We start from the raw sequence: 12,996 nt of genomic DNA, 5'->3' as shown, positions 1-12,996 counted from the left end.
AGGAATGCGGAAACCTAAAAGTAAAGTAGTTACAGTATTCAGTGAGAAGTGTTGCTTGTAGAGCTTTCAACATGGGCAATCTGGGATTTTAAAAAAGGGGGGTGCAGATGGTGTGGTGCATCATTACATATAAAATAACATACATTTTCTTTCAGTTACAAAGAAACTAGAACGTTTACTAATATGCTAATGAACCAGCACTATTTATTCAGTTTAAGATCGAAGCAAAAGACTACTACAATTTTATTGGAATGTGCACTAATTTGCTAGATTATATATGAAGTTTAAAAAACCCAACAAACTAGACAAAAATAATCAAATACGAAGTATTGTTTTATTAGTCCCGTAGTTGTTATAGTTTTCCATCTCTTCTTCAGATTCATAAAACAAAATCTAGCCTTGAGCATCTTGACAATGTACCCAACACTTCACTGTCAGTCATTTCTACACCCAGAGGTCTGCAGGGTTGTAAAATGGAAGAGACATTACCATGAATGGCTAAAAAACAGTAAAATTGCATAAGGAGGAATGGTTTGAAGAGTGGATTTTTTTTGGCATCTCAAGACTGAAAAGGAGAGAGGGTTGTTATGGTTTGTGGAATGGAGAGATTAGCAGAAACCAGAGAGATGATAATGAGCCATGACATTGGTTGAATAGAAATGCTGCTGCCCCTTCCATGCAGTTGATTTTAATGTTTGGATAGAGGAGGAATAAAAGGAGAATACAACTGTGCCAGTACACCTCCCTGCCTTCCCCAGCTCCCAATAACCTGAAGTAATCATTTACATAATTCAAAAAATATTGATGCAAAAGTTAGATAATCATTAATTGAGTCTGTGGCTTATGAAGTCATTCTAGGCTTAGGACAAAAATTTAAATACTCTTGTTATGACAGAGAGATCCACTCATCCTCTTCCTAAATTATAAATATATTCTATCACTATTCTTTCTATTTCTGTAGGTCAGTCCAAATAAATGTAATTAGTCCAGTGAAGAGGTAGAACCTTAACCCTCCAATGTGTTCAATATTGTTAAACAAAAGACTTACTAGCTTTTATGTCTTTAAACGTTTTGATTTTTGTAAATACCTGAGAAGTAGGAAGCCTGCTGGAGAATCAGGCAGGCCATTGGCTAGATGGTGAGGGAGGGAAAATGCACAAAGGAAGATGAAGCCATAGCAGAGAAGCTAAATAAATTGTTTATGTTGGTCATTAAAGTAGATAATGTTGAGAAGGTTCCAACACCAGAGCTGGCTTCCTAGCAGGTGATATGAAGAATTGTCTCAAATTGAGGCAGTGATAAAAAATTTTAGAGTAAATTGATAAACTGACCCGTAACGCATCATCAAAACTAGAAGATATTCTGAGTTCTGAAGCAACTTGGATATAAAATTGGAGAACTATTAGCAATAGTATGCAACTTGCAGCTTAAACCAGCTTCTGTGCCAGAGGACTAAAGGGTTGACAGTAGGACATCAATCTTTAGTTTCCTAGATCACTTCTAGGAAAGACTTCAGTTAGCTGAGAATAGAAGGGAGTCTAACTGGTAAAATCCAGGATTTAGAATAGAAAAATAGAATTAATAATTCTATGGATAAATGTGGCATCTGGAGAAGAATCCACGTGGATTTTGTCAAAGGAAATCGTGTCTCACCAGTGTGCTGGGGTTCTTTGAGCGTGTCAGCAAGTATGTGGGGGTCTATTGTACCTGGATAATTCTGGGGTGGAGGGAGGGGAGGTTTCACTACCACCTCCCTCCCCAAAAACATTTTATGTGATCCTTCACCAGAGGCTTTTGCAGAAATTAAGTTGTCCTAGGATCTGAGTAAAGGTCCTCTCAGGGGCTGAAGACTGGTTAAAGTCAGGAGGCAAAAAATAAACATAAATGCTCACTTTTTCTAATGGAGGAAAATAACCCTAATATATACATAGTGATAGATTCTGAATTACCTGCTACTGCTCAGGAAAGAGATCCCAAAGTCTTAAATAGTTCTCTAAATGCATGGGCCCAGTGTGAGTGATGGTGAGTGAGAGAGGCAAATAAAATTTTAGGAATTGTTAGGAAAGGAGTTCAAAACAAAATTAAAAACCTCATTATGTCATTATATAAATCCATGGTGTTCCCATATTTGGGATATTGTGTGAAAGAGGATGTAGCAGAACTGGAAGACGTACACATAAATATACAACAAGAAGTACAATAAATATAATTAGGGTTATACAACAACTTCCATAAGAGGAGAGACTGAGCCAGCTAGAACTCTTCAGCTTGGAAGAGATTACCTAGGACCATATGATGTAAGAGTATAACATCATGAGTGGTGTGGAAAAAGTGAAAAGTTATTATTTACTGTCTCTCAACACAAGAACTAGGAGGCACCTGATGATTTCAACAGGCAGCTGGTTTAAAACAAAGAAAAGCTTGGAGTCTTTACACAACATAAGCAAGATGTGGAACTTTGTGCCACAGAATGTTATAGTGGCCAACACTATAACCAGGTTCAAAAGGGGATTAAACAAATGTCTGAAGACTAGGTCCATAAGGAGTTGTTAAACAACAGTCAAGGATGTAACCTCAAGCTTAAGGTGTGCTTGACCCTGTGATTTCAGGTAATTAAGGGTCTGACCTGGAATGAATCACTACACATGACTTGTTGCTTGTACTCAGTCTATAAAGCAACAATTATGTGTCACTTTTGGACACAAGATTTTGGTCTGATCAGTATGTCAGCTACTGTTAATTAATAAGACAATTAGATGTCTACTTGATGCTCCTGAATTGCATAATGTTAATTGGAAATATGATCTAGTGCAGTTCTTAACTGGGGGTGCCTTGAGATCCTTTCAGGGGTGCTACACAGTGTTAGTGCAGTTAGATGTAGAAACATGACTTGCAGGATTAGCCCAGAGTTTTCAAATAGGAATCTATGGTGATAAATGCATTTTTACCTGTTGGCAGACAAAGCTTTTGGGTGAATCTGATATCTTTTATTAGACCAATTTAAATAGTTGGGGAAAACATTTTTAGCAAACTTTTGGATTAAAACATCCTTGCAATGGAAGAATTGCTCTATTATGTTTCTGTATTAAAAACGAGAGAGAATTCAAAGGTGGTATTTTCCTTAAGTCTAAAAAGGTTGAAAACCACTGGTCTAGTAAAACTGAATTATTAAGACCAAATTTCTTGGAAGGATTAATGATGGAAGTGCAGTTATGCATGCTTGTCAGAGATTTTTTTGAAAAGTAATTAATGGACACTAATCTCTGTCCCTGTTTAAAAACATACAGCCTATAGTGAGCAAGAATTATCTCAGGAGGAGGTAGCCAATCTCTAAAACTAGAAGGAAACCAGAAATAGGCATTGTTTATGGAGCATTAGTAGTGTCAGTACCCACTGTACAAATTCACCAGTATTCCTTGACCACGTCATTATATGTACTTTTACAGCAGATTTCTAAATCTTTCTTTCTTTCTTTTTTTTTTTTTAGAAAATTAAACTTGAACTCCAGCAGCTGAAGAAACAAGTAATGGTAAGAATACTGTGCATGTGTGTCAGTATTTAGAGGCATGGTGGCAGGAGTGGATTGATTTAAATCACCAAGTGAAGCATTGTGATTTGACTATCATTTTCAATCAACTTCCTCATTTGTGCTTCTGCTAATTTATCGAGAGAGGTACGTTCTCATTTTTTTTGGCATCTCAATTAAAACATATAGATTTACAATTAAAAATAAAATTACCAAATATACTGTTATGTTTTGCCTTAGTGGGTAATCCTAATGAAATACATGGAGGTGTCTCCTAGCCTCCCAGTCCAACTCCTTTGATGAATTTTCCAGTCTCTTGCACTTAATAGCACAGCTCCTAGGTCTCTTTGTATTGTATATGGATTATTCTGCCATATTTATAGAATCCAAATTTTATTTATAAATAACATTCCACAAATAAAATTTCAAAAATATGCTCTTTTGGAATGGACACCAACATCCGTTGTTTTCAATGTTAATGAAGTCAGCTGCTTTCAGGCTAAGGCCATGGACAGGCATTCATTCCTACCAGTAAGAATTTCTCTGAAATTCTTTTCAGTAGAAAAATAGCTAGGGAGCTAAAGGAAAATAACCTGTATTCCTTGCTTTCCTCTGAGCAGACCCAAAGGAGTGCCGGGGGGAGGCAGGGGGCATTCTACCATGGTGGCAAGTAGGGCTGTACAAAGTTTCAGTCGCTGATTCGATTCAGCAGCCGAATCTCCAAATCAATTCAGAGAGATCCGATGATTCGGACATAGATGCAGCTTTAAATGTTTTTTCTACATACCTCAAGGTACCAGGCGGCTCATGAACACTGAGATGGTGGGGTGGATGGAGCATCCCACAGGAATGCGGTGGGGTCTGCAGCACGCTCAGTGGTGGACCTGGAAGTGGACCAGGAGCATTTCCGGTCCAGTAACAGGTCTGCCACGGAACACGTGGGGGACCCTCCCCCTGGCTCAGTGACTGGTACCTCCTGGGTCTGGGGGGGCACCCAGGGTCCCCCCACAGCCAATCGCTGGGGGGGGGCCCACACACTCGGCAGAAGACCCGACACCACCACCCCCACACCCCTGTGCACTCCTGTGGGACGCTCCATCCGCCCCACCATCACAGTGTTCACGAGCTGTGCCTGGAACCTCGAAGTACGTAGAAAACGCATTTAAAGCTGTGTCTATGGCCAAATCACTGATTCTCCGAATCGGAATCAAATCTTCGGATTCGGCTGAATCGGGACAGTGATCCAAATCAACGAATCGAATTGGACCGAATCCAAATTGAATACGGCCCGCTTTGCACACCCCTAGTAGCAAGGCTCCCCAAGCCTTGTCATACAGCACAGCAGCCTGCCTCGCCCTGCCAAGCTTTGGTCTGACCTGGAGCAGTGCAGAGCAAGGCAAGGGAATTCTGTCACAGCAGGAACCCTTCTGGGAGGTTTTCTGCTATCAGCTGATTGATTGGGAGGAGGGTGATTTTTCAGGACATGGTCCCCACAGGGCTCCCAAACAGGGACCCAGGGTGTTCACTCTCTCCCTTGGAGGAAGGGAGGGAGAGCAAAAGACTGGGATATCGAGTGTCCTTCACACCTGAGAGAAGTATACAAGCATTCATATTAGATTACATTAGATCGGAAGGAGGAAAATCTTCCTCATAGGTACTCAACATCACTTATTGCAGAAGAGCCATTTCTTTTCCACAAGAAATCTTGTGAATAGCTAGCTACATACAGATATTTTTCTCCCGGCACAAATGTAACACCTGTTCATGGCCTGAGATATTCATCAGATTGCTCCTCTCAGCTGAAACGAAAGAGCGCATTCCATTCCTATCTTTCTGAAGTCAGGGTTTGTGCACTGAACCATTAAGATACTGACATGTTTAGACCATGTAATATTGTTCTAACTTCTGTCCGTTCTATCCCTTTCCTTTTATCTTGATATCCTCAGTCATCATAGGTAAACCTAGACTGCGTGCTTTTGGGGGCTGATCCTTTATCTTTCTATATGAATTGTAAAATGTTTAACTCCTCAAATATAACTTCACTATTTAAAATTTGTAATTATTTTTAGATGGTCCTAATAATTGTGTTGAATAGTCATTTCCTGTTACTCAGACTATATCTTTCACAAATCACGGTCTCAACCTGGTAGATTTTAAAGGGATTTGAGAAAAAAGTGAAACATATTTTTCCCTTCTATTGTGGAATGGTTTAGTCTGTAACATTGCAGTCACATTATTATGTTTGTTCTGCCTTCTAAAACACTGAAAGTGACACATTGTTTTGTGATAGACTTTGTTAAAAAAAGATTAAGGAGTGTAAGTTCATCTAATTGTAAAATGTTACATATATTATATTTAAGCAAATTTAAAATTGGTAACAGCAGTTGTTAAGTATTTATCAAGCCAACAGACTTTGATTAGCTAACACTGGCTCCTGAAAAAATCCTTGCTTGTTTCTAATTGTAGAATTTCTTGGAATCTTCACCAGTCTTCTTCACATACACACATTCATCTGGTGAGCACCTTATCTCATGGTAACTGTCAGCTGACTGGATTTCCTGCTGGGAAATTGCAGTAAAATGGCAACTATCATTGAAAAGCTGCAGTGCCATGTACCAGCTGCTGAGGAAGTAAGAAACTGACATGTAGGTCTACAAATATAAGTCCTAAAAAAGAGCCCTTGAGCTTTTAGGTGTCTTTTCCTTTTAAACAGTTGAACATACTTGCTGTCATCTTTGGAAATAGTTTTTTTTTTTTTATATGCTGCTATAAAATCTCATAAAACAGTTACCTCTGCTGTAACCTACCCATACATGTCCTCCAGCCAACACAATTATTTGTACTTGGATTGTATGAAATGTACTAAGCCTCCATGCAGGGATTTACTGCTTTGCTCTGGATTGCTTTCTAATGTCAGTGTTTTCATCCATCTTCATGTTTAATGCATCTTTATGTGCTGTGAGAACTCATGCAGCTTAACAAGATAAATATCCACTGATTCTGGTCTCTGATAGGGAGCAAATTAATGAACCATATATATTCTAAGTGAACTTTGAATGCAGTTCTGTTTTTTTCATGTCTTTCAAAATTTTTCTCTAGGATGAAGTTACCAAACTTCGTACAGATAACAAGTTAGACCTCAATTTAGAGAAGAGCAGAGTAAAAGAACTGGTATGTTTTATGGATTTCTTCAAGGAATATATAAAATCTAGTACTGTCTGAAACAGTTTAGATAAAAGCACAATGTTCATGGTGGTCCATAAAGCCTTTTGTCCCCAAAGGTATCAGTCACAATTAGTCATCATAGTGCTATTATAGTTTAAGGTGACATGTATTCAGTTTCTGTGAGTTTAACACACTTTGACATTGGTTTTTACAGTCAAGATTATTAAGTAGTAGTTAAGTACAATATTCATTGTTCTAATAAGCTTTTCTTTTAGGGGGGTTTAATTTAATATAGATATATTTCTATTTTTGTAGCTAAATTACACTTAAATAGTTTTTTAGATTATGTAAATTAAAAACATACTGTGTCCCCACAAATAGAGAACTAACATGTTGTAGTCTGTAAGTCGGCCAATAGCTAGTATGAACATCATTGTCCTAATGTCAGACCTAATGATTACACGGGTGGAAAGGGAAGATGACATACTGTGGTTTTTAAATTGTTTTGTTATGACTGTTTTGTTTGTCCATTCCATTCTTTAGTAAATGGAATTTAGCAACTGTATCACTTAGTGTAAGGTGCCCTAGTTCAGGTTCACCTGTGGAATAGGAGTGGACACACAACAGCTAATTTGGAACAATTGACACATTTGTGAGCAGTAAGTCCTTCACTTGTTTTAAAGCTAAATACTTGTTTCATCTGTTCATGACCTCATGCTTAGGGAGCAGCTGTTTAGCTCAGTTGGTTAGAGCATGGTAATAACATCAAGGTTCCAGGTTTACTCCCTGGTTGGGGAAGTGATCTCTTTCAAATTGCAACATGGGAGGTTTAGGTTGGATATTAGAAAAAACTTTCTCACAAGAGGAGTTGTGAAGCACTGGAACAGGTTACTCAGAGAGGTGGTAGAATATCCATCCTTTGAGGTTTTTAAGACCTGGCTCAATAGAGCCCTGGCTGGAATGATCTAGTTGGGGGTGGTACCGCTTTGAGCAGGGGATTGGACTAGATAACCACCTGAGGTCCCTTCCAGCCCTAATTTTTCTGTGATTCTATGCTTGTCCTAATTCAGGGGTGGGCAAAATGTGGCCCGCTGGCCAGATACGGCCCACCAGGCCATTCTATCTGGTGTGCGGGGCCCCTAAAAAAATTTAGAGAATTAATATTTATCCGCCCTTGACTGCCTGTCATGTGGCCCTCGATGGGTTGCCAAAACTCAGTAAGCGGCCCTCTGCCTGAAATAATTGCCCACCCCTGTACTAATTCATCATATGCAACAGTCTGAGAAGGCAACAGGGATCCTGGTTGTACTGTTTGGGTCCCTATATGGTGATGTTTGCTAGACCTTTAAGGCTGGTGAAAAAACAGGAATCATTGGAAATGGGAAAGAAAGGCAAAGTTCAGTTGTGGAAGTGAAGAGGAAGTTGAAATGTATGCATTGTAGTAGCTCGCCATGACTTGAAAAAGAGTTGGCATTGAGGTGGACTGAGCACAATGGGCACTACCACATATTTTACTTAGATGGGCTACACTAATCTAGCCTTGTGGTAGGTTCCTTTCAGCGTTTTTTGGCACCAGGGCAAGGTGTCAGAGCTTGCTTCAGTGTCTCCAAGTGCTGGCTTGATATTGCAGTATCTCCAGGTCTGGTGCTCGTTCCCTCCTGGGGAAGCAACTGCCTTTTTTTTAAGGGCCACATGCACAAAAAAAAGTTTCCATCAGTATGTTTGCCCAAGAGGGGCCATGTATTTTATAGTCATACTCACTGTTGGCTACATTTTATCAGCTTCCTAGTTGATTTCCATTACTGAGCACATGCTGCCTTTTGGAGCAGTTTAATGATAGATGATGTATTTAATGAGGTTTCCTTGTATACAAATGTAAGACAAGGGTCTTTTTTCCCCGTGCTGATTGGGAGAGGGTGGGTACTTTGTCTTGTATTCAAGTAAATACGGTAAATTAAGTTTGGTGTGTGCTGTCATATATTTTAAAAAATAAGAAGTGAAGGTGGATGTGTTTTGTTGGCCTCTTTGCTCACGAGACTCTTTCCTACCTTGAACTATATTTATGTCTGCAGTAAGTGTAACATAAGCTGTTAATATGATCTGGTAATTCAGTTAAAGAACTCAAGGGCTCGGAGAATAGGTCTTGTCTATATAGGGACGCTTGGGAAAGTTGATCTGAATTAACTTTTAAGATGAAGTAAGCTTTCCAAGGGAGTTAAGCTAAATGAAATTGTGGATAATATTAACTCCGAATAAAATTGTACACACAATTTATTCAACGTTTAACTTTAACCTTCCATTTTATGATCCTAAGTCTAAATATAGTTGGCAAGCGCACTGAATTTTTCTGATTAGGAATTACCATAAGGATGTGGAAAATTAGGAAACAGTCTAATCTGAAACTAAAGTGTAATTCATGTGTGTACGTGTTCTCCATTTTGTTTCTTCTTTCAGTATTCACTTAATGAAAAAAAACTACTGGAAATGAGGTCAGAGATAGTGGAATTGGTAAGGACTGAAGAACTGATTGCTGAATTATGTAATAACATTTTGTTATATTGATACTATAAACTTGTGCAAACAGGTCTTCCTCCAACACGATACCTGTATCACTGAGAGTCGGAGAGTATGTTGAGGAAGGCTTGAAACTCCTAGTACCTCAGCCAGCCAGCAATTCCAAATGGCTTGTGTTTCCTGTGTTTGCATCTTTGCTCTGGTAGCCCACTCCTTGAGCATGTATTCCAGTCCCCCTTATTGGGGGGGGCGCAGAGAAAAGAAAGGCTATTTTTCTATTCAGAGATTTAGCAGTGTTAAGCAGGTTCTAGACTTGTTGCTCTTTAACCTCAGTGTGCAGAGCTCCTTTCAGAATGGAGACTTAAGGTTGTATGATTTCAGAAACAGTTCCCAAGATATTCAGTGCTCCATAGATCTTGAATAACCTTTGTGTTCCTATATGTGAACATCACTGGTAGCCAGAATAATTCTGAGATCAGGAATAACCATTTTATTTGAACAGTGCCTTTTAATCTGTGACCAGCTCCTTGGGTGTTCAGAGGTTAATAATTATGCACTGTTGAGATAAGAGATGTCTAGATCTACCACTTTATGGTATTCTAGGAAAAGTGCAATCATTCAGGTTTCCCATGTTCATTAAATCATCTAATTCCTGAAATACAGATTCATCAAACCAGAAAAATAGCTCTTGACAGTGTCCTACAGATTTTATATCTCTTGTATCAGTTTGTCCAAAGTGATCCAGGCCTTTAAGGTAATATCATGGGAGAAATTTGATGGAGTACAAATGCAGTTCACCTTGGAATGCTTGTCTATATGCACATTCTCACTGTGGGTTCACATCTCAAACACTTGAGCTCATAGATTTTCTGCCATTGCAGTATGCAACAGCACATCCTTTTATTGCTTTCTGCTGTAGATGTAAAGGGTGATGTATATATCCTCCTTCCTTCAGACCAGATACATCATTGTGAAGAACCTTGTGTACTTACTTCTACCTGCGTAGGACTAAATTTTTTCAGAAAGTCCTGCCTGGCCAAATCTTCTGGCTAAAGCGACAGTTGCAGCCATTTCAACTTGGCAGCTATCCAAGCCATTTCAGTTTGGTGACTTGGATTGTGTTAAAATGTCCTTTGAGACCAAATCCATTTATGGTTAGACTTTATTCCACCAGAGCCGAAGTGAATTTGGCGACTTTCCTAAGAAATATCTCTATATCTGGCATTTGCAGCCTGGGATTAGAATTCAAAATCACCCCACTGGATTCCAGAAATGGTCCAAAATGAATAATAACCAAAGCAAATGCACAGTACAAAATGGGGAATCACATGTCAACTTCCAATTCTTGCAAGTTAAAAACAGGCAGCACAAACATCTGCCAGGGTTGCTGTAGGTCAGCAGTTGGCAGCCTTCTCCGGTTGTGGGCCAAAATGACCCAGCTCAGGTTAGAGGTGTGTGGGTGAGCTGGTGCTAGGTCTCGGCTGCCACTGCTGCTTCTCCCTGCAGCGTCTGGAGAAATCACCTGCTGCCAGAGTCCCCTGCCACCAAATGCTACCAAAGCCTAATGTCCACAGGCCAGATTAAATGGCTCCACACACCATAGCTTGCTGACCCCTGCTCCACGTAATGCATAGTCCTCCATCAAAGGGGATGGACTAGAAAACTTTGAAGTTCCTATATTTCTGTGAGCTTTCTATATTATGCAATGTGTACAAATACAAGTGCTTTGGAAGCAAGATCCAAAGTTAATACAAGTAGGCAGTTGCAGAGAGGGGAAAGCTCATGCTGCATCCTCAATTACAGGCTAGTGCTATGTAAAGTTCTGGGGAAGATTTAAAATATGGCCAGATTGTATTTATTCTGGCAGAATTCCTTTTGATTTTTGCTGGGAGTTTGATTAAGGGCTGCAGGAACAAAAAGCTACAGGTCAAGTTTGACTAGAGTAACGTTTTTAAAAGTCAAACTGCAGATACCTTAGGAGGCCTGTAGATGTGCTGGGAGGCTGTTCTGATGCGCTGTAATTACAGCGTGGCAGAGCAGACTTGCTGGTGTGGTAATTACCATGCTCCAGCAGCCTCCCACGTCTCGTATCAGCATCTCCACACTTCAAAATAATGGCAGGGGTGCTTGAACCCAAGCTCATCAAACAAGCTTTAGTTCAAGTTCAAGTGCTCCTGACACCATTTTGAAGCACAGGGACGCTGATACACAAGATGCTGCAGTGTTTTTAGTGGCTCTGGGAGCTGATTTAATTAAAGTGCCTCCTGATGCCCCCGAGCACGTGTAAAAGTGCCCTTAGTTTGAAAATAAAGTTTTATGATGGAATCTAAAGTTAATTATAAACATTGGCAAGACATCACTGCTTTTAAGAAATCTATATGGATGTTATTAGCCAGTGGTTGGCAACTTTTAATAAGCCATGGGCTGGAACAACCCAGCTCCAGCTTGATGCAGGCCAGGTGGCTTTGGTGATGCATCATGGGCAGGGCTTTTCCTACACCCACGCTGAGACAGACAGCTGGGAGCTGCACCAATGCTGCCACCACCACTTTGTTCTTCCTCCCCTTCCTTCTGCTTGTGGGTTCAGCTTCCAGCCAGCAGGGAGTTGCACTGGGGCTGGGGAGCTTCAAACTGCATCTGTACTGCCACCACTTCTCTCCACCTCTCTGCCTCTAAGCTGCAGCTTCTAGCTGTACCCACACTGCAGCTGGAAGGCGAGGGTCAAGGATAATGGAGAGAAGAGGCAGCATGGATGCAGTGTGCATGTGAAGTTCCCCAACGCTGTATGTTGCTAACTCCTGTTATAGCAATTTTAAAGAGCAGTACAGCAGACCAATATGTTTTATCCTCATTCCCCTGGATCTAGCCAAATTAATTTCCAGTATGCTATGGCAACTCCAGCTAATTTAATGTTGCTGTTTAATATCAGTTGGTATTTTTTTTTTCAGAAGAGAGAGAGGTTTAGCTACAGAATTGGCCAAAAGGACTTGGTCTTAGTTTTTAACAGGTACTTCAATTTAAGCATGAAATACAAACCAAAAATGTAATATTGAGGAGGAACAGACCTAGTTTTAACTATTTGGATTCAAATTGTTCAAATAACTTGGTCTCTTGCTTTGTTTTAGCATGCACAGCAGGATCGAGCCGTGACCCAAACTGATAGGAAAATCGACACAGAAGTTGCAGGGTTGAAAACAATGCTTGAATCGCACAAACTTGATAATATTAAATACTTAGCAGGTAAGGAGTTCTGATAATCAGATCTGTGGAATCTGATGCAGGTGTTTGTTCAGCTCTTAATAACCTACTTTCATATAGGCCCTGGTTTAGCAGGGTAATAAACATGCATAATCTCACTGATGTTTATTAGATTACTCAAGTGCTTTAAATTGGGCATCTGCTTAAATATGCTGCTGAATCACGCAACATTTTTCACAGGTTGTTTAGTATATAATGGAGACTTGTCTATAAACTGGAGCACTTTAGTTGATACCATTATTGTTCCATATACTTTGTGCTTGAGTACTATTTCATTCTTCAATAATGCATCTATAAGGAACTCCCTTCATAATAATCTGTTTCCTGTGTTACTATTTAGGTCATTCTTATGTCCTGGCTCTTCAGTGTCTATTTTTAACTGTTGAATATACAATGTTGTTTGTTAATTGAACAGGTTGGCAGTAAGGATGTCTTCATTTTGTATATGTGTTTTCATCATCCTGATAAAGGTTATAGCAATGATGCAAGCAATTAATATTATTCATAATAGCATTCCTGCCCTATTGTAGAGA

The 12,996-nt window shown here is 39.7% G+C and overlaps 1 protein-coding gene across 5 annotated transcripts in view; it reads left to right on the top strand.

The window, feature by feature from the left end:
• Window positions 1–12,996, top strand: part of MCUR1 (mitochondrial calcium uniporter regulator 1) — a 26,324-nt gene that overhangs the window by 3,420 nt on the left and 9,908 nt on the right. For 3 of the 5 annotated variants that reach the window (XM_025208428.1, XM_025208427.1, XM_025208426.1), the window contains exons 4-7: window positions 3,488–3,529; window positions 6,626–6,697; window positions 9,146–9,199; window positions 12,331–12,445. In XM_025208428.1, coding sequence (XP_025064213.1) covers window positions 3,488–3,529; window positions 6,626–6,697; window positions 9,146–9,199; window positions 12,331–12,445 — 283 coding nt within the window. Of the gene's footprint in view, window positions 1–3,487; window positions 3,530–6,625; window positions 6,698–9,145; window positions 9,200–12,153; window positions 12,213–12,330; window positions 12,446–12,996 lie in introns of all 5 variants that reach the window. The other 2 variants (XR_003094930.1, XM_025208429.1) reach the window with 2 other exon arrangements.

The sequence above is a fragment of the Alligator sinensis genome, unplaced genomic scaffold (assembly GCF_000455745.1).
Source record: "Alligator sinensis unplaced genomic scaffold, ASM45574v1 scaffold928_1, whole genome shotgun sequence".
Taxonomy (NCBI): domain Eukaryota; kingdom Metazoa; phylum Chordata; order Crocodylia; family Alligatoridae; genus Alligator; species Alligator sinensis.
Note: the sequence above shows the minus strand (reverse complement) of the source record. Positions and strands in the feature narration are given on the sequence as shown.